This window comes from Ruditapes philippinarum, unplaced genomic scaffold (assembly GCF_026571515.1).
Source record: "Ruditapes philippinarum isolate M1 unplaced genomic scaffold, ASM2657151v2 ctg9337_1_1_1_1, whole genome shotgun sequence".
In the NCBI taxonomy this organism is placed as follows: Eukaryota; Metazoa; Mollusca; class Bivalvia; order Venerida; family Veneridae; genus Ruditapes; species Ruditapes philippinarum.
Genome location: NW_026856181.1, coordinates 1 through 22,689, shown reverse-complemented (window position 1 = coordinate 22,689; position 22,689 = coordinate 1). Strand labels below are relative to the sequence as shown.

Here is a 22,689-nt window from a genome sequence, read left to right as displayed (position 1 = left end):
CGGATGCGCAGACTGGTCTGAATCCATGCTGATCGCAAACTCATTATGTGGGTTTTGTCATGGCGCGGCTCATAATGCTTGAGCCAATTACGACAAAGATGAACATAGTGATCCTAAAGCGGATTGGTCTACAATGGGCACATTTTCCATGAAAATTTCAAATAATGATAAAAAAAAACAATTGAAATATATCATTTTTATATTCTTCAAAGAATATTGCTTAAAATGTTTATCAAGCATGATGAAAAATAATATTTTGTATAAAAAACATTTTATTATCTTTTTATACAATGTATATTTATGATCGGATTATGTAACTCACACTCCAGATATAATTTTTACTTGGTGTGTGGTTATGTCTGGCAATATCAACGTATTTATCTATTAGTTTAAACAATATGTTACACGTATTTCAATCAAACATATATACGAAATATATATACAATCAAATGCAAAAAGGATTGAGTAGAAAGCTAGAATCCTTTTTAGAAACTTTCTCGTTTATTTATATTATAACAGACCTTCCGTTACAGATCCGTTACAGATCATTTTACATTTGAGCCGCGTCATGACAAAACCAACATAATGGGTTTGCGACCAGCATGGATCCAGACCAGCCTGCCTATAACAAGTAGAGAAACTGATAGCGAACAGCATGGATCCTGATCAGACTGCGCGGATGCGCAGGCTGGTCTGGATCCATGCTGGTCGCAAACCCATTATGTTGGTTTTGTCGTGACACGGCTCATTTAGTTTCGACATGATTTTATAACATCTTAGATGATCGTTTATCATTTGAATTATGTTTACAACAGTTAAGATTATTTCGAGCTTGACCTTCAATCTTTCTAAAGTTTCAAAATGCACATCTACGTTATAGATTTATATTTGCTTAATGGTAAAAGTTTATTTTAGGTAAAATTGTTTTTTATTCGAACACTAAACATTTAATAAATGATGAAAAGGTTGACAAGTACCCATACCAAAATTGTAATAGACGATTCTGCATGGCATTAAATGGTTCAAGGAGCTCAAGAAAACTCAGATATGTACAAGCCAACACTTTAAATAGTCACCATATCACTTTACTAACAAATTCACTACGACATTTCTTTAATACTTGGTTAACAAAATTACGTAATCAATAAACAGTTATTGCGGAATATTCAAATTATCCATTTGTGCAAAAAGTAGTAAAAGGAAAGCATTGTTTTGTTTAAGGAAGTTGAAAAAAAGAGTTTATCAAATATTTTTTATCTTATCTCTGTCGCAAATAAACTGGTTTACATGGATTTATTTATTGATTTTATACCAAGACGTTCTCTTGTTCCAAGTACTTGTATGCTTAGTTTTCTGTTATAAAAGCATCGTAAATTAACGAAAATCTATCTGAAAAAAAAGTTATCAAAAATTACTGCTAGCAGACGACCTCAGTGTTCCAACATCGGAATCATTTGGTGTTCCCATTTGAGGGAGTCTTGGTGTACTTGTTGCAAAGTTAGCAGAAGATACACAAAATGTATCAAAACTTCCTAATTCAAAGAATGTTTTATCTGTTATGAAGATGTCGTCTGCAAGGACGCGAGTTTCTATTTTTAGCCTCTCGTATAGACTTGACATTTTTGTAGCCGTTTCAAACCTATATGCCAGACAGCGTTCTTGCGTTTTCTTAGGAAGGTCAGTAAAACATTCCGGTATACTCCTCGTTACGATCGCAAGTACTTCTGCTCCCGATGGCCCTTGAAGAAAAGTTTATTAAAATGAATAAATTTACATTTGATGTAAATAAAAGAATTGTTTGCATATCTTAAAAAGTCTCCCCGTACATTTAATCAATGATGTTATATTTTCGATCCTTGAAGATCGTTTCAGCACGACAATATTGTTGTGTATACATGTTCTGTGGTACTTTTAGTTTCTTCTCTTCGGCCAATTTCAACTTGGGTGGTTCCAGTATTCCTACTTGAATACTGTATAATCACCCTTAGGATATGTTGCCTGCTTTTTAAATTTTTCTTTTGACGTCTTATCTGTGATATGCAGGCTTCATAGCCTCAGATCCCCTTTCAAAATTCCATTTTATTTAGTTCCGCCCATTGTTTTCTCGTTTAGGGCAAAAGCATTCTTTTATTTGGGGACCATACGCCGCTTTTCATGGAATGGCACGTCTGTGTCACATTGAAGGTTCCATGATAACCGCCGTATGAACACATCTGTGGATGTTTCTTAATTCAAAATTTCACCATTTTCATGTTAAATGTTGAATTCTGCTTTAAGCCGGTGCTAGGGGGCATGGACGGTAACTTGCACTTTCAATTACCGTCCATGAACAGGTTCAATCAAACCGAGCCTGCAACATTTTCAATTTTGTTGTGTTGGACTTTCTTTAGGGATTCTGTTTTTCTCTATTTTAAGACTATTGGTAATATTCTTTTGATTACAACAATACTACATATACAAATAATTGAACATAATAGAATAAATCTTAGTTCGTTATTCAAATTTCAGATTAAATACCCGACACGAAACTATCTGTATCAAAAGAACTTAAGAATTATAATATCTTTTTACAACTTCAAACAAATTCGCCATTACAATATAATATCACTTATACTGTTATATCAAAGTTTTCTTCTTTCCATTCTTAACCTATTAACTAATTTCGAAGAAATTCAGTACCAGTATTTGTAATGACAGGGGCTCCCTGTGCCCTATATTCCATACAGCAGTCTATAGCCACATTGTATGATTCCTTTATTTCATCGTAATGCCAGTTGATGGGTGGTGGATCTCGTTGTTTTACCAACATGTTACATCGATGTTTCCTCTCCTCTAACTTCAACCATTTCAGTGCCTGTAATTTCAATAGAATGATCTAGATATCCTTTAACGTCAATTTTCGAACAATTCATACATTGATCAGTGCACATGTTATATCTAATAACATTCAGAGACTTGCGAAATCACATACTTATAATGTTTAGATCCCTGACCTGTCTAATTCTAACGTCATTTGTATCAGATCGAGTAGGGATCTATCAAGAGTAATATAACAGATAATGTAAAGTTGCATTGCTGCTCCATTGTCTAAAAAAATGATTATTTTTTAAAACAGTGCATCAATGATTTCCATGAAACGGAATTAACAACAGGCGATATTATTATTCTTGGTAAGGACCCGTTGTAGATATTTAACTCTTATCATATATACATACCTTTACAGCCCTGTCAGACTCGGGTCCCAACAGTTGACATTTGATATCCAAATGTTTGCTATGAGTACCTTTGTGACCATATCCAATGATTGCAACCTCGTGAACATTTAGAGTAGTTATGTCCTTCCTGCTAAGAATCAGAGGAGGGGGTAAAGTGTCGATATCGGCTATCTCAAGAATAGCTACATTCAGCTCGTCATCAAGGAACGAAACGAGTTGGTTTAGGTGATACTTTTTCAAATCATTTCTCGATGTCGGGGAAGTAAATGTTAAATATACCCCGGGCCCCTCCAAAATTGACCAGTCTATCTTTCCTAATCTATCAGGATCTGTAATGAAACAGAAAGTAATATTAAATATCTCTTTGAAAAACGCACCATGCATGTTAATGTTAATTGTGAGACGTGTAAGATTTCGGTTAACTGGTTTATATAGCAAACATGTAAATATGAAAACAATCAACAATGAGCATAAATCAGCAACTATTTCAGACTTTTAATATATTTTTTCGCAGAGTCTGTTCGTGAGAAGTAAAAGTGTGTGAAACATTACTCGCCCATCTCAAATAAGATACATGTAAATCGGGTTTAGAATTTAATAAAGAATGTCTTGGCATCAATGATCCATATTGCAAGAAATGTACAAAAACAAACTTATCAAACAAAATCAACATGTTTTGTACAAACTATATAAACGGCGTAAAAAGATCAGCATGTGTGCAGAAAGTATTTACCTACAATGTCTCTAACAGTATGTGCAGCAGTCATCACGTACTTAGAACCAACCCTAAAAGCGGTAGATGACATGTTACGGTAACATAAAGCGCCTACTGACTGTAAAGCGCCACCTAGTCTCATAAATGTCTCTTCGTCTAGTGTGTCATCTACGTGTCTTTTGCATACGTGTAGCGTTTCTTCCTCTTCGGAATTTTCTTTCCCTTTATCATTTATTTTGGAAACTGTAAATATATTTCACTGATTTTCATCACATACTAAATAATAAATTACAATCTCGGTTTTATAAATGGAATAATTATAATCTATGACCAAATGTATACAAGAAAACGCTCCTTATATTTCTTTCTCGATCTGACGAACATGTAACGTTATTTTCTTTTGCTAACATAGTTTTCTTTTTTATATTCACGTATCGTAATAATTTCGAAATTACCCCCTGGAGATTGTTAAAATGTAAAAACAAAAATGTTCTCACCATTATCAGCACCTTTAGCAGCTTCCTTTGTTATATTTACTGAAGTATTTTTCGTAGCAGTACCTTGTTTTGTTCTATCTGGCACTTCAGATGTAGATGTGTCAATGTCAGTTTTAGCACCGAATGCATCTGTAAAAATTGTGTGCATCTCTCATTGTTATGCCATGACTAGATAAATTAATGAATCGTAACCAATTTTGAGTAATTGTAATTCGATATCAAAATAAACACCCGGCGAATTATTTACTAAGTTTCAAGTTTAATGAAAAAGTCAAGGCTCATAAGGGCACATGACAGTACATGATAAACAAAATGGTATAACAAAACAACAAATGAGAATATCATTAACAGTGTGTAGAAGATGAGAAAATTAAATTACCGAATGCTGGTTTGCTCAGAATCTTTTCAATGTCTGAAATTCCTTTAGTTATTTCGATTTTCACAGCTTTATCATCAACATCAGCGATATCAGCAAATGCACGAGTATAACTGTTAAGGATATCTTCAACATTATTGATGGTGTTATTGACAATAGCGTGGGATTGGTGGATCTTTACAAACTCGACTTTGCCTTTCAGAGCGTCAACAGCTTCCGTTTTTTGTTCCGTCAAACTGGCCTGAAAACAAAGCAAAGCATTAATCAAGTAAAATAGATATGATTTTATGAGTTGATATGAGTTGATTTGATGTCAACAAGAATCATTATGGCATAGTTATAATTCATTTTCTAAATAATGTTCAGCATTGTCAAACACTAGCTTATATTTGTGGTTACATATTTTTTTTTTGAATTTTTAAAATTACAAATATACTTCCTCTGCAAAAAGATGTGAAAGGGAAATCCCTCATGCGCAATAAAACGAAGGAAAGACTCAGTTTGATTTTTAGAGTGTGTTTGAATTCGAACTTGCAACATTTCGTGCGACCCTAGCACTGAATGACCAGAAAAAATGTTACAACAATAAGCAGAAATTATATTTACCTGCATTACATAATTGCAGTATGTTTCCACTTGTTTTAGACGACACTTTTCTAGCTTATCTTGAATTTGATCAATTTGCTCTATTAGTTTCAACAGTTGCTTCCCTTTATTTCGCTCGTTGCGTTTTAGAGAATTAAGAACGTTAAGTTTCGTCTCGGCTTTAGTTATGTTACCTGTTGCTTCAATAAGTCGATGTGTTATACGACATTGACGATGGGCTATACCTTCCTTACATGTGTTGCAAAGGAACTCTTGGTGTATTTCACAAAATGATGTATATCTAAAATGAAAGCAAACACTGTTGACTCATCATAAGAAAATGTTTACTCATAAAAACTTCAAAAAGAAAAAAATAAGTGAATGAATGGAATAAACAAATACATGTATCGAAGTTTCAACTTAAATATGTGATTTTTTTTTGCAAATTTATTTAGTAATGAGGTGAAATGAATAAATCCGTTGATACATTTATGACTTGAAATAATGTAAATTAAAAATATTCAAAATCTTCCTACTTGAAAATATACACATTATCTTCAAAGATATATTCAGTTTATAACAAAAGAGTCATGTGATGCATTATTTTTATCTTATTTTAAGTGGATTTTTACCTTAAAGACTTATGTTGTTTGCACTGGAACTTTGAAATGTTAGATACAGGTGTGTTCTTCATTTCTTTCACCTCATAGTCGACTATTTTGTGCTGTTTGTACTGTATGTTGCTCTTATGGTCCTCATTGCACGCCATACACATGTATTCCTGACATTCTGTACAGAATTTTATCGCCGGAGTAATCTTCCATGATTTAGAGCAAGGGTGACACATTTCTTCTACAACCAATATGGCTTCTTTCAATTTGTCAAGCACGTGTTTCCTAGGAAACATTCTTAACCAATCAGCGGTAACCTTTCCTAGCACGTGGCACGGGGTACGCACATTGCAGGTCGGGCAGAAGAACGTGCGGTCTAGCTTTTTCTGTTGCTCGTAGCTTTTCAAGAGAACTAAAAGACACTCTTGACAAAATGAATGCATACACGGCAAGGTGCGCGGTTCTACAAAATCGTTGTTACATATCTTACACACACTGACGTCATCGGACACTGATGGTCTCCGCCATTTTTCTGCCAGTTTCTTAGTTGGTGCCCGAGAACTTGACATGTTTATTTTTCCGAAAGTAAACGAAAATTATTTTAAAATGAATATGAAATATCCTAAATTTCATGTATATCGAAATTTGTAATCCTTAAAACCACATCTTCAAAATACATTCATAGAAACTCCATAAAACTAAAAGGGAATATTCATACGTACTGATTAACCAAAGGGTAAGTGTGTCTTTTAAGACAATACAAAATACATGTAGTGTATACGAAATCACTCAGGCAGATAATTTCTATATATAAAGTTAAATCGGATATTGAAAGAAGTAAAAACGGTACTGAATATTTGGATATGAAATGGTGGTATAAATTTCATTAAAGCATAACAGCTACAAAAGGGAAATTATAAAATATAACTTTCCTTAAGACATTTCTGATCCCTTATAAAGTATACTGTATCCCCGGTAGCTTTTAAGAAAACTTTTATGAAAAATTGTATGCATTTTTTTATTGATTTGTCACAAAACATTGAAAATCGAAGTTAAAACTGTAATCTTAAGCGGTGCATATTATTTAAACCTATACCTAAATAGAAGTTTACCGCTCTACAATGTGAAAAATAAGTATTTCCACTATACAATGGAAAATCTTCTAAAAGTCACAATAATAAAATTGATGCATTTTTATAAATAAAGTGAAAATTGTAGTAAAAATTAGAAATAGATATTAACGTTACCTTACATTTTGTTATAAGTTTAATCAATGATATATAAATATAACTGAAGTTAAAAATGAGTTGAGAAAACTTAAAAATGAGTTGAGAAAATGTAAATTTAAGAATAAAATGAATGAATTTAATAAGAGTATATGGAACGCTCTAATAGTTTACACGTATTTTTATAGAAATAAAATAACTTATGCAACATACACTGTGTAGTTAACTGTATCATGTCGTAAAAATATTTCAGTGTCACATATCAACAGTCACACCTTGGTTGTCTCCCTTTAATAGTTTATTCACCTGTAAAACGATACTCGCACCTTGGGTCACGTGATTCATTAAAAATTCATGGTTTACATGTCATATATGGAAATCCCCCGGCAGATGTCAAAATGGATGGTGGGGTAAGGCATTTATTTTTTTTTATTTATATTTTCTGTATGATTTTCATTACAATTATTTTAAATACATTTGACAAGAAGTTGTAGGCGTATCGCAAAAATCAATTGATACACTTTAAGGTCGCGACACACACACACCAGTATTAAATGTGTTTATTTTGATCAATAGCGTGAAGCAAATTGTCAATATTGAATGACTGTGTAGGGTTTTTCTAAAAAAATGATGTTTATTTCTACACACATGTATGATAATTGTAATAAAGTTGTTTTTCTGGCATGCTACTTTACATCAATTTGTACATCTAAATTACTAATAAGAAATCTATGTATTGGATAACTAAACATGTATAATGTTTTGGTTGTTCACAAAGAGTAAGGAATGTATTGTGATTTATGTTTGTTTATTAAATAGTATATGTCATTTATATGTATGTATATATATGTGTGTATAAACAGTATAAACAACTTTCCGAAAACGTGATACACCGGACTATTTCTTTTTAGTGCACATTTATTTCCATCTAGTAGTAATCATGTGCAAGTGTATTTCCTTGTTCTTTAAAAGTATTGAAATTGTATAAGTGTATAATCAAAAGATATGCAAATCAAGCACGGATGTTCATATATACTCAAATAAAAGTACAATATAGTAATACAATCATTTCCGGTATAGAAATATCCAATACATGTATAACAGAATAATTAATGCTTTAAAATTGTTAAAATTAGATTATTAATTAATCATCGTAATTTACTGATTGAAACAGACATTTATATGTAAAGTTTATGAGATACACGATGTGAATCTTACACCGCAATCGTGTTTTTATTATACTTAATTGAAATTAATGGAAGTTAAAATTCAAAATATTTTAAAACATCTAAGATCATTTATACCAGACCAGAGGCCGGATAAATCAATACAATTATAAAATCTGCTGTTAGGATCTCAGAGGTTTTGATTCATTATTTTTCCATATTTCTTAATCTGTATATTGATATTGATGAACTATTGTCAACAGCTCTATAATGTAAATATGCGCAAAGTTTCAAGACATTAGTTACAATGTGTTACAATGAAACTGTGAACAATCTATGTAACAATGACCTTACAATTTCGGTGAATTTCTGAGCCTGGTAACATAAAATTCAAATCTGCTTGGAACGAAATTTTTAAAAAAAATATTTGAACTTGAGAAAAACATATATACAAAGTTAAAGAAATGCATTTATTCACGATCAATATAAGACTTTAATAACACTTTAAGACTGGGTTCCAGTCTGTCGTTTTTTATGTGCTTCTGTTCGGCAAAATTGATATTTTCAAAAACACGAACAAGTATGAAATAGCGCGTATGTTATGAATATGCAAAAATATCTACAGGCTACGAATGGGTCTGTGTAAGAGCGAGGCATATATTTTACGTATTTTGACATATTTGTACATTATGCTACACTGAATTATTTTTCTTGTTCATATGACATTTTTATACTTCTATATGTAAATCACTTTTAAATATTCATTTGAGTACATCTACCTGGAGGCGAACTGTTAAAAAAATGATCAGAAAAGTTATAACTATAGATTTACCATAACGTCGTCGTCATGTTGTGGTCAAATTGTTATTTTATTGTTGTTGTTTTTTTTCAAGATGAAAGAGCCCCTGGTGTACAATGAGGAACCGTTGAGTAGTAATGGCGTAGCAACACCTGTGGACCAAAATCTTTCCGCCGGTGCACTGGAACAAATAACACTGACCAATGGAGATGTCAGGTCAGAAGATACGTATATTGTTAGCAGTGTTCAACCTGGTATATACTCCGTATGTATACCTTTCTTTTTAAAAGTGGTAACCTTTTTATCTTTCGAAATCTCAACAGGTTTCAACCTAGGACTGTTTTGCATATTTTGTTCAGTTTAACATCAAAGTTGACTGGTTCGGGATAAAGATATACTATGCTCAAATTTTATAAATGAAAATATTGATAATTGCTTCATACCCTTTTTGAAATATATAATAAATATTTTATGACTTCACACAAAATAGAAATGTTATCCTTTTAATCCTAACGGACTAGCTTTACTTGACCTGTTATAATGAACGCAGATGTTGTTGTACCTTCTTTTATTTAAATCAGACATATTCAGCAAGAATTTTATAGATTTCAATAAATTTCTTTCATAGAAAAATATTTTACTCAAAGGTGAGCATAGTATTATTCAATGTACGAAAAAAGCTATGATTTGTACCTATTGTCAAATGTTAATGTGTGGTTGCTTCTTTGACCGATTATTATTTCAGTATCTTAAATTACATTTTAATTTTGTCTAACAAACGCTTCCAAATGTACTAAATATGTTCATTTTACTGGCTTCTACAGGGATTCACACCTGACTATGGCACGACAAGCACCGACGGTAGACCACGAGGTGGCGTGTGGACTAAAAAGCAAGTGTTTGGTGTAGATGAGAACAAAGCTCGTGGTAACTGGACCGGCAGGTTCGAGTATATACTGTCTATGCTAGGGTATGCCGTAGGACTTGGGAACGTCTGGAGATTTCCTTATTTATGTTATAGGTACCGTATATGATCTACAAACTGTAAAGCATTGCATTGCAATTTATATAGCACAAATACCACAAGGTTTACTAGATATATGAACATTCCTCTTTTTTATAGCTTCTTTGTTTAAGTTAAAGTCCAAATTGTTAAAATATTTTTGATCTACATTGGCCACATCCTTTAAAAAATATATTTTGGAGACATATCAGCTTTAGTATTAACATGTTTGAAAATGTATCATGTGACTGAAAGTAAGAAATATTGATGAAAATTTTTAAAAAAATCAAATTATATCCCAAAAAAGGTCATTATATAATAAAAATATTTGTTGGGACGAATTCTTCTTATACTGTTCATGTTATAGACATGGTGGCGGGGCATTTCTAGTCCCCTATATTCTTTTCATGACGTTTGTTGGGATCCCGTTGTTTTATTTGGAGTCCAGTCTTGGTCAGTTCACCAGTTGCGGACCCACGACTTGCTGGAATTTCTCCCCACTGTTTCAAGGTATGCTTTTATCTTTTCATATTCATATGAGCCGCGCCACGACAAAACCAACGTAATGCGTTTGCGACCAGCATGGATCCAGACCAGCCTGCGCATCCGCGAAGTCTGATCAGGACCCATGCTGTTCGCTTACAAACCCTATTACAAGTAGAGAAACTGATAGCGAACAGCATGGATCCTGATCAGACTGCGCGGATGATCAGGCTGGTCTGGATCCATGCTGGTCGCAAACGCATTACGTTGGTTTTGTCATGACGCGGCTCATATACTGTTTCTTCGATTTATCCAATATGTGAATAACAAATCTCTCAACTTGAATGTAATCAAAGTAAAAAGACGAAACTCTCTTGACTTCCGCAATGTTTAAGATCTTTTTAATCATGGGTTCATAATTTGTTTTTGTATACAGTACATTGTTTTGTATATTTCAGTTATATAGCAGCAATGCGTGAAACGCACTTTTCTTCCCTATAATGGAAAAAATATGAAAAAAATGTCAATTATTTGTAGATGTTATCTCAGTATGTTTTGTATTTGCTATATTTAGTAACATACATGTATGTATAATTTCCAGGTTTAGGTATAGCAATGATGATATCGTCCTCTATTATATCCGGCTACTATTGCATGATCATCGCCTGGTGCCACTTTTATTTCTTTGCATCCTTTACGAGTAATCTCCCTTGGTCAAAATGTAGCGAATGGTGGAATTCAAATGGTAAACATTTTTTTTACATGAGCAAAAATTTGTTATCAAACTCATTTCAGTCAACAAATGTTTTTTTGTGTTTGTTTTTTTTATTGTTGTTGTTGTTGGGTTGTTTTTTTACATAAATACAAGTTTTGCGTTTCATTAAATAACAGCGGTAAGTAAGCAACAGAAATTGTTCTTAAATTTATAAATTCTGTAATGTAAGTTTCCAGAAAGTTAATCTTGTCAAGTAATATTTTAGAAGTCAAACAATTTATCATGGACATAAGTAAAGCCAACCAACAAAAAAAATATACGTATTTATTCTCCTTAGTACTGAATGAAATAGCATGCCTATTATATTTATAAAACAAAAATAGTAAATACATTTGTCTTAATAAATCTCTTCCACCTTAAACTGTTTGTTTCTTAGTTCTTGAAGGTCTCAAAACATGTGTTTTGTCGGCAAGACAAAGTAGATATTAATTGACTTGATCCGGAAACTTTCGTGTTGAAAATTCATTCATGGGAGATGTAGATGTGTTTTGTTTGAATTTTCGTTAAGTCAAGCCGTCACTGTTATGGTCATATGCTGACTTTTCTAGCTTTACCGTTAGGGGGCCTTTTCGTGTATAATTCCAGAGCCACGTGCCGTCTTTCTGTGTTAAGAATGTGATAAATATCACGTGCAGTATTTCAGTTTTGAGAAATGCAGTCATCTCGGTATGTTTCTGCGTCCTAACGGCCTCGACATATTTAGCAGGAACATCCCTTAATGTCGTCTCAGCCAGTGATATATCCTCGTAACTAACTCGTTTCATTTACTATAACTATTACTTATATTAGTAAAAACAACATGTAACTGATAATTTTCCGAAATATTAACTTACAGACTGTAGCGAGAGATTGCCAGATGTTGCGTGTAATAGTACTATAGAAGAACGTCGCCCGGATGGTGAATGTTATAATGCTGGAAACTTTACTGGGTTGTGGGACTATGACTTATTCAAGAACGTAACGGGTAGAGAGAGAGTAGCCCCGACAAAGGAATATTGGGAGTAAGACTTGCTTGTATTATATAGACACAAAAGTAGTTGAAAATGAAAAACACCGATCCGGTATTTTGATAAGCAGAATCATTACTGCTCAAACATTCAAAAATCTTTTTTTGTTGTTTGGAAAAAGTGTTGTAATTACATTGTGGCAGATGTGTCAAGATTGTGCCCCGACACCTACCCCTACATTGATTGGTCGGTGACATGTTGTTTTGGTGTCAGCGGATTTTTTTACCCTTATACATAACATTAGCAAGAGCCTCCATTTGAGCCGCGTCACGACAAAATCAACATAGTGCGTTTGCGACCAGCATGGATCCAGACCAGCCTGCGCATTTGCGCAGTCTTATCAGGATCCATGCTGTTCGCTATTAGTTTCTCTACTTGTAATACAGTTCGTAAGCGAACAGCATGGATCCTGATCAGACTGCGTGGATGCGCAGGCTGGTCTGGATCCATGCTGGTCGCAAACGCACTATGTTGGTTTTGTCGTGACGCAGCTCATTTATAAGCACAAGTATAACTCAGCTCAAAACTCTAACTTTTTATGTACATTTGTATTGACTTAGACCTATTGATAACCTTGACTTTCCATGTAAAATTTCCCAAATTCTTGAGCTTTAAACAAATTTTGGTATTTTTTCATTCAATTGAATACATGTTTGAGACGGGCGTATTAACACATATTTCCCTCATGTCAGAATTTGCACCAATATTAATAAATATTTTTTTAACTTCTAGAACACCAATAACCTTCGCCATCTTTTATTAATCTCCAAAATTGTAATGTATTCCGAATTAGATTTCAACTGTGATTGGCGACGCCGGTGAGCGGCGTCGTCTTATATGGAATGCTTTTTATTTTTGCCTATGGAAGGAGCTGTTATTATTAGCAGTTAATTTCATGTTGAGTTAATTAGATTTATTTTGATTCGTAAAAATCAAGTAAACAAATATGTTGTTATATTTGTATTTAATAACTTTATATAAAAAGCATGTGCATTGTCATATTATTTTCACGAAATTGCAGGCTCAGTTTAACAGCTTGTCCCTTAGTTTTATTGACAATACTAAAACCCAGATTTCGAATATCGTTGTGGTCTACATTGATGCCGTATCCATTCGTTAATTCATTTATATATTTTCAAAATGTTCTTACAAGAAGAAAGTTCACCTGCAAATGAGTATACGGATAGGTAATGGACTGTTGTTAACGATTATCCTATTGATTTTATCAATATTACGTTGATCTGTTGCACAGAATGGTTGTTTTTACAAAGTGTACCAGTATCCGGATGTTGAAAGCTATCCGATTTTCTGCAATAACTGAAGGTCATCTATTTTTTAGCTCGACTTTTCTATGAAAAGGGGAGCTATCCTACTCGCCCCGGCGTCGGCGTCGGCGTCGGCGTCGGCGTCACACCTTGGTTAAGTTTTTCGTACCACCCCACTTTATTTCAGAAGTATTACAAGTATGGCTTTGAAACTTACCATACTTGTTCACCATCATAACCTCCATCTACAGACAAGAGTACATAACTCTGTCAAGGTTTTTGACAGAATTATGGCCCTTTTTTGACTTAGAAAGTGTATTGAGCTTGGTTAAGTTTTTTGTACCACCTCACTTTATTTCAAAACCATTGGAGGTATTGCTTTGAAACTGACCATACTTGTTTACCATCACGACCTTCATCAACAGACAAGAGGACATAACTCTGTCAAGGTTTTTGACAGAATTATGCCCCTTTTTGACTTAGAAAATACATTGAATATGGGTAAAATCCACTTATTGCCTTAACCCTTTGAGATATTGCTTTGAAACTTTTAATGCTATTTCACATCATTACCCCCATCTGTACGCAAGAGAAGGTAACTCTGTCAAGGATTTGTTTTAAAAATTAAGGCCCTTTATCGACTTAGAATCTTGGTTAAGTTTTTAGTACCAGTCCACTTTTTGACTGAACTGTTTGAGATATTAATTTGAAAGTTGGAATACTTGTTTACAATCATGATTCCCAAACATGTCCAGGAGAAGGTAATTCTGTCAAAGATTTTATTTGAATTATGGCCCTTAACTGTCAATGTTTTGTATTATAGGCAAGCACTAAAAAACTTAAAAAATCTAAAAAAATTCATTCCTATCCACTGAACCTGCAGTGTTCAAGGGTATCACACAATTCAGTAAAATAATTCTTCACTAAATATCTTAATGCTCATGGCCATTGTTCACTTTAAAAATACAGAGATTCTTGTATTGCCTTTTACTGCAAAAACTTTTTTTATTGGCAAGCAATAAAAAAGTCGAGCGCGCTGTCTTACGGACAGCTCTTGTTTATGAATACTTTACCATTAATTTGCATGGCTTAATAAAACTGACTGAGCCTGCAACATTTCGTAATTTTAATGTTTAGGGTGTTCTTTTGGGTTTCAGGTTTTCTCTCTTTTAAGGGGAAGTAACTCATGTTTACTAAATTATTTGTTCTTTTCTGTCTACTCTATATTTAGTATTATTTACTATTTTTTGTTTTTTTTATAAAATTTACCAGTTGTAAGGTCATCAAAAGCAGAGAGGCCCTGATGAGTGAATATTGATATATATTTTTACTGGCTTGATATACCCTAGACCAGATTTTTCTAGTTTGTTCAGTTGGTACATACCTATAGGTATTCTGCTAGAGGCATCTTCTAATCACTATGTGAAATTATTATTTTCTATGTGTTTGTATATGAATTGTTACTAAAATAACCTTTGGTAAAAATGAAAGGTAGAATATTTAAGCTATACATATAGGTGCTCATTTTAAACACTTGATTACATTATATGCAGTTAGTTATACATTGTATAGTAAAGTCTAATGGAAGGTTAAAAGAGGGACAGTATTTGTTACTGTAAGAGATATGCATTTAATGTTTAGACACTAACACAACTTAATCTGTATCACATGATATAGACTATTTGAGATTTTTTTTACTTTTATACTATACAATATCATGTACATTTTCAATTTTGCCGTGTTGGGCTTTCTTTAGGGATTTTGTTTTTATCTATTCTTTCTACAAGATTATGAATTCCTGTTAATAGGATGTTATATTTATTTTTAATGGAACCTGAGAATTATTAATGTAATGTGCATACAAGTGTATCATAGTATATGGATATAATGTGTATTTCTGTATTTAAAGACTTACAGTTATGATGGATGAGACTTGCATTTAAATTTATAAATGATAATACATGTGTTGATCAGTCTACAGGTTATAGTTGTTTATACCCAGTGTTAGCTGGCTAATAATAGTATCTATAACAGTGTTTATATATTCTACTAGATTTTGAATTCCATCCATTGAGTACCAATGTTAATGTTAGGATTTCATATTTATTTTAATAGAAACTGGGAATTATTAATGTTATGTGCATACATGTATATCTTAGTATATTGATATGATGAGACTTATAATATTTCTGAATTTAAAGAGTTACAGTTATGTCATAATTATTAAAGGGATGAGACTTTCATTTAAAGTTATAAATGATAATACATGTATTGATTGAAAATGTCCTGAAACTTGGATCAAGCAATATAATTGATAAAGTCTCAAAAAATCATATTTTGAATGGTTATTCTATTTTTTTTCTAACATGTGCATAGATTGAAAAGGACAACTTCTGACTTATCTATTTGTAATGGAGGGACACCGGTCTCAATTTCCAAGCTTAGGTCTCCTGAGTCAACCCGACAACAGACTTTTCATAGAGTAGTCTTGTTACTTGCCCTTGAATAAATTTGTACACTAAATTTTATAGCGGGTGATTTTTGCCACATGAAAACCAACAAAGTACAAAAAAGTAACCGGGCGCCAGACACAAAGTGGTGTGTTTGTTGCATTTTCATGTTTTCGCCCAGTGCCCTTGATGCAAAATACAAATCAGCCTTCATAAAATTTCTTATCATAGAAAAAGGGTTAGTTTTTTATCCGTACAAAAAATAGATATTGTACATGTATTAGCACAGTTATGTTCACTTTCAAATTGACCTGTTATAAATAATGGCACAACCAATAGTTTACTGTCTAAGCCCTTTTTATTAAAAATAATTATACATAATATATAAATTGTTATTTTAATTTCGACTATGAGTATGTAAGGTTTTTATTTCTTATTTATTAATTAAGAATTAATTATCTGTTAATTTAAAAATCTAAATATCTGTCACGGTTTAGAACTGTTCACTATTTAGGCTAGAAAATGTGTAAGCGGCCAGATAGTTCAATCGCTTACAGCCGCGGTACATTATTCTGTGGGTCACAGGTTTGAGTTCTGGTCAAGCTGAAAGTTTTTCTCATCCAGTGACTGCATATAACCATGAGTTTAATTCACTATGCTCTGTAAACATCAGAAATTCAAGGTCATGAACCAATTGAGTGGGGAAATATGTTGTGGTTTAGAACTATTTCATTATTAAAGAGAAAATGTGAAGCCGGCCGGATAGCTCAGTTGGTCTTCTGAAAGTCATGGGTTCGAGTCATGGTCAGGCAGTTTAAGTCAGGGTTTAGAAGTGGTTTTTCAACTGACACATGTTTGATTCATTTAATAGATTGTATTTTATTTGAAATGGACAAAGGCAGTATTGCATGATACTTTTAGATCTACAAAAAGCCTTTGATACAGTTGATCACACTAAACTGCACATGAAGAAGTTCTTTTTCTTCTAGTTGTTCATGGAACTTCAAGCATCTGCCATATGTAATGACATTCTTACATGGTTCAAGTCTTATCTCTGATAGCAGCTGGTTGATGTGGCTGGTACTCCTTCTACTACTGCTCTGAGTACCTATGGTGTCCCCCTGATGTTCATTTTAGGTCCTCTTTTATGTCGAATATATGTCAATGACATGTCTGCAACCTAAGCAATAAGCTTTTATTATATGCACAGGCACAAGTATCAGACCTGGGAAGAAAAAATATGACCAGATTGATAAAAAAAACTTGTGTTCATCTTAAAATTGTCACAAACCAAAAAAATGTAAATAATGACCCCCCTTTAAAAATATACTTTAAGTTAATAGTATATTTTTAAAGGGGGTCATTATTTACAATTTTTTTTTTTTTGGTTTTTGACACTTTTAAGATGAACACAGTTTTTTTATCAATCTGGTCATACTTTTTCTTCCCAGGTCCGATACTCGTGCCTGTGATTATATGATGATGACTCAGGTATCCTTGTATTTGGTAAAATAAATCGTAAGATTAGTTAATTGACTATAAATTGTCTTTGCATCTTGGCAAGACAGAGTCTTTTCGTTTTGGTTTAAGTTTCAACTTAAACTGGGCCTAGCTTCCAGGTCACATGAAATGGTACTGCTATAAAGTACACATCTTTTGTTAAGTATTTAGGTGCAAACCTGGATCAAATTCTTTTGGCGTCGCCCTTTGATGCTTTGCATCAATGCTTTTCTTGTATACGTTTGTGTTTGTAAAAGTTGTGTCCATTTATTTCAGAAATTATGTGTTACCTATTTCAGAAACTATGTGTTACTTATTTCAGAAACTATGTGTTACGTTTAAGTGACGGGATAGAGCATACAGGGACGCCACAATGGCGGCTCGTACTGTGTCTGCTGTTCTCGTGGACGCTTGTTTTTCTATGTCTGATCAAGGGTATTAAATCAGCGGGAAAGGTTAATATGCAAAATAATTGATTTATTTAAAAAATAGTTATAAATCTGTGCACTAGTTCTTTAGTTGTTAGTTAAATGATTGATTAACTAATGAATCGGTCCACAAGGATTTTTATTGGTTAATGATTGATGAATATCTGAAACATTTATAAATGGGTGAACATGTATTTTGTGCTGTTTGTTGGACACCCTATCTAAAGTTAAGTAACACTAATGCACATTTCTGCATCTATTGAAGACCTCCATCAAATATTTATTTATCTATTAAAAACTTTTGATATTGGTGTTTTATTGTCAAGCTTTACGAGCTCGACAAATTTCAGGTGTAAAAGCACGATTTCCCTGAATCATAATATATTCAAAGTTTTTGTCCCTATTCGCGTTTTATCACCTAAAACATTGATTATTTCCATGTTTCAAATAAGATACATGTATATGACTAACATTAATTACTTCATTGTTTTTTCTTATTTCAGGTTGTTTATTTTACTGCCATATTCCCTTACGTGATCCTTGTGATCTTGTTTTTTCGGGGTGTTACTTTAGAAAATGCTGGCGAAGGCATCAAATATTACATCACTCCCGATTTTACCAAGTTAGTTGATGTAACCATATGGAAAGCCGCAGCTGTACAAATTTTCTATTCTATGGGTCCTGCCGGTGGTGGAATAATAGCTCTGTCAAGTTACAATAGATTCCATAACAATATATTAAGGTAAGAGAACTGGCTATATACCTTGGTGTTTTCTTAGTCAAATACCCGACACGATTCTCCCTTTGCAATTCCAGGGGGGAAGGTAACTAGAATTACATTCTTACATATTCGGTTTTGGTAATTCATACAAAATGTTCAAAAAGATTAAAGTTGTTCATTCAATCCTCATTCCTAATACAACAGTTTGCATTCGGTCCCGTAGTTATGGAGCTAGATGAATGTCACTTGTCATTGTTTCCTTTTTATTGTTTTTTTTGCTGCTGCTGCTGCTGATGATGATGATGATGATGATGATGATGACGGCGATAAAAAGGAGGAGGATTATGATGCTGTTGGTTTTTTTTTTTTTTTTTTTTTTTTGGTTTTTTTTTGCTGTTGTGTTTTAGGACATTTTCACATAATATATTTGTTTTATATTTTAGAGACTCGCTGATTGTCTCCCTTGGTAACTGTATGACTAGCATATTTGGTGGCTTTGTTATCTTCTCGTTCATTGGTTACATGGCGGGTCAACTTAAGGGCGACGTGGATCATGTAGCAGACAACGGTAAGATACTTCATGAAACTAAGATATCAAAATAACTTTATAGTGTTTCACCGAGGAAAACGTTTCCTGTTTCTATAAACTAATAATTTTATGTCAATTATTCTTACTGTACCTTTAAAATATTTATCTCAGGTATATATTTTCAGATGATTTAGTAAGAATAGCAAATAAGGTAAAGATGACCATATCAAATAACATGTTGTATAGGTATCCGCTGTTTATAAATTACTCTTAATGACATATGGTGTTTCATTTTCGAGTACATATATAGTGCAAACGAGATATTTCAGATTATTTGAGTGATCTCTGTAACTAAGTTTGCTATTAATTAGGAAAACAATCTTATGATGAAGTACAAAGCAGTCCGGTGAATGTACAATTAAGGATACGTCACAAGTGCATGTAAAACTAAATTTAATTGGTTTGTCCTTGACACGTGACATTTATTTACAGGACCGGGACTAGCGTTTGTAATTTACCCAGAAGCTGTTCGTAGTCTACCATTACCTACGTTCTGGTCTATTATATTCTTCTTCATGCTCATCACACTTGGGTTAGACAGCCAGGTAATAAAATCTCCGGAATATTGTACTCCTCGACTTATTCATGAAAAATTCAAATCAAAAGTTTCCTCAGTGAATTAAATATCCACGTGTTTCTGCTATGTTCCTGTCTCTCACATGCTATATAGGGCAAGAACCATTAATATTTTTCAAAGTAAACGAAAAATACATATAGATCTCTCTATGTCATATAAAATCAAATTGCTATTCACAGCCCCGCTTCTTAATGTATGGGCATTATGCCAAATCTATATAAAATTTACAACATTATTTCACAGCATGTTTTTTTTTTGTCATTTATTGAACATTTCGACAATTTTTAGCCCTTAATAACCTTGAACTGAAAGTTAGTGGTCAGCCTTTGCCACAAGTATAGAGTCAGGCCAGTCTTCATATCCATGTAGCCTGACCATGCTCTATACTGGTGGATGACTTGCTTTTAAATTCGGATATACCAGCAGGTCTTATTGTCTGAACATATTACATTTATAATTTTAGTTTGCGTCGGTGGAAGCTATTTTGACGGGAATACAAGATATCGTGCCAAAATGTAGAGAAAAGAAAGTGATTTCAATATTTATTATTTGTGTTGTATACTTCTTGTTAGGTCTACCATACACTACCAAGGTAGGTTCGAGCATTTACAGCAGTCTTACTTTATTTTTCAGAGCACGTATACATGAATGTAAACTCTGCTATTTGCCTTTCTCTTTCTCTTAAGTTTATATTTAGATTCTTGGTAGCTGTATTTATGCACACCTACGTCCGCAAACCTCAGCATCCTTCAGAGGGAAACTTGTTTTTGCCTAATACATAGACACTTGATATCTATGCTTACATTTATAAACATACCGGTACATTGTTTGTTTCATATTGCATATGTAAGGAATTTTTTTTTCAAAAGAAATAGTAATTTTGTTGGTAAAAATAGGTGAAAAATGAATAAACAACACAGTGTCTTTAAAAAAATTGATAGAAATATATTTGTGTGAAAAATAGATAAAGTTTGTTTTAATGTTATATAATTATGAACTTAAACAGAGGCCGAGAGGCATACCATTTCTACCATTTATTACAACAAGGTTATAAATATTCTTTGAATATTTCATAAATTTGAAACAGAATAATATGACTTGAAAAGCAGTTAAAGAATGAGCGGGAATATCAATTTGTAGGCAATGGTTTTGGTTATCACATTGGTTTGTACAGACAATAAACTGATCGTTGTTATTGTGAAAGGTGTATTTATCTGCTTTATTTGATAACTTCTTAAAATGATGACATATCTATGATTATGGCATCAAAGCTACCTGTGATAGAAATGGAACTATTTTCTTATGATTTCATATGATCAGAGTGGTATATACTGGGTAACGCTCGTAGATTACTACGCTGCAGCATGGGGTGTGTTACTAATTGGCCTCCTTGAGGTTACAGCTATCTCATATTGTTATGGTAAGTTATTTTAGTTTGGCGAGTTATTTTATTCTGGTGAGTTATTTTAGTTTGGTGACTTATAACTGTTAGGTAAGTTATTATAGTTTGGTAAGTTATTATAGTTTGGAAAGTTATCATAGTTTGTATCACAGGTTCCTTTTTTCATTTTTGGTGTTTTAACAGTATAAAGTAGCAATATCAAACTTTGATTACCGTTTGAGATTGATTTTCATGTATCTAAGTAAGTATTCATGAAATATTAACTCAAGTTCCAGTAAAAGGTGATATAATTATACTCTATTATATCCTTATCGTATTTTTTTGTCAATTACTGACATTGACGAAAAGGGGAGATCACTCGAGAGCAATGAAAAAATCTCAGCCTCATTTTGAGGTTTCACTGAGGCACGGGATAAAATATACTGTTTAATATCTTTCCAACATCCTGACACTAAATCTTGAAATTTTGAAAAGAAATAAGATGTTAACAAAGACGTGGGCTTACGTAACTGATCGATATTAGAGTAATTGTATTTATATTAATGTTGCAATAATGTGTTACAGGGGTACGAAGATTCTGTATGGACATTGAAACTATGATAGGTCCCTGGTCAAAGATATACTGGATGATATGTTGGATAGCCATTACTCCAGCCAGTATTGTGGTATGTACACATTTAATTGTACAGATATTTCTTATTGTTTCTATGTAATTTGGCCTACTTTTAGATCATTTTTTCAGCAACATCTTAATTATCAATTATGATCGTTTAAAATTGTCATTATTATTATTATTATTATTATTATTATTATTATTATTATTATTATTATTACTAGTGTTATTATAATTATTATTATCAGCATCTTATGTTATGCTTTTCAGTGGATTACTGATTTATCCGTGAAAATTATATTTGATAATTTCACAGTGAAAATTATCAAAATATAATTTCACTCTTTTCAATGACGAAACTACTTTTTTAAGATTTTCCCCATGTGGTACCTCAATTTTATTTTGCTGACAATTCTGACAATGTCCGGCTGTTTAAAGAAAAAGCAAAGCTGAAATTGATAAATAACTTTAAATGTCAAAAGTAATAAAAAGAAGAAAACTTACTTCTATTCATTCAAATTCAAATCACCAAATTTCGTCTCTAAATATTTTTGTTTCATTTTTACAGTCTGAAAAATACATTCCTTCCCCATGCAAAACTGCTCTTGATGACATTTGGGCATATTAAAGTATCCTACGAGCAATAACTGCCGTATGCTTTATGAAAAATTGAAAAGCATTGACAG

The 22,689-nt window shown here is 32.7% G+C and overlaps 2 protein-coding genes across 2 annotated transcripts; one reads left to right on the top strand and one right to left on the bottom strand.

The window, feature by feature from the left end:
- Positions 1-678: 678 nt before the first annotated feature.
- Positions 679-6,734, bottom strand: LOC132745700 (uncharacterized). The gene is made up of 8 exons (XM_060734664.1): positions 6,021-6,734; positions 5,410-5,689; positions 4,807-5,044; positions 4,428-4,556; positions 3,949-4,173; positions 3,216-3,544; positions 2,680-2,854; positions 679-1,739 (listed from the first exon to the last, which is right to left on the bottom strand). Exons 1-8 carry the CDS (start codon positions 6,566-6,568, stop codon positions 1,405-1,407), a joined length of 2,259 nt encoding a protein of 752 aa, XP_060590647.1. The 5' UTR covers positions 6,569-6,734; the 3' UTR covers positions 679-1,404.
- An 800-nt stretch (positions 6,735-7,534) lies between these two features.
- On the top strand, positions 7,535-22,055 carry LOC132745701 (sodium- and chloride-dependent glycine transporter 1-like; the record flags this gene model as incomplete). Its single annotated transcript, XM_060734665.1, is given in 13 exon segments — positions 7,535-7,635; positions 9,285-9,455; positions 10,015-10,211; positions 10,561-10,703; positions 11,278-11,421; positions 12,287-12,452; positions 17,996-18,128; positions 18,605-18,843; positions 19,266-19,390; positions 19,844-19,956; positions 20,452-20,580; positions 21,309-21,408; positions 21,955-22,055. Coding segments are annotated over 13 exon segments (1,773 nt in total), but the record flags the coding sequence as incomplete, so codon positions are not given.
- Between the last annotated feature and the right edge of the window lie 634 nt (positions 22,056-22,689).

What these genes read in the sequence shown, in the direction of transcription:
- LOC132745700 (XM_060734664.1), bottom strand. Translation starts at nt 6,568, where the DNA reads ATGTCAAGTTCTCGGGCACCAACTAAGAAACTGGCAGAAAAATGGCGG. An exon ending in TGCTAAAGGTGCTGATAATG is followed by an intron (nt 4,174 to 4,427) that starts GTGAGAACATTT and finishes ATATATTTACAG; the next exon opens with TTTCCAAAATAAATGATAAA. An exon ending in AGTCTGACAGGGCTGTAAAG is followed by an intron (nt 2,855 to 3,215) that starts GTATGTATATAT and finishes TTGAAATTACAG; the next exon opens with GCACTGAAATGGTTGAAGTT.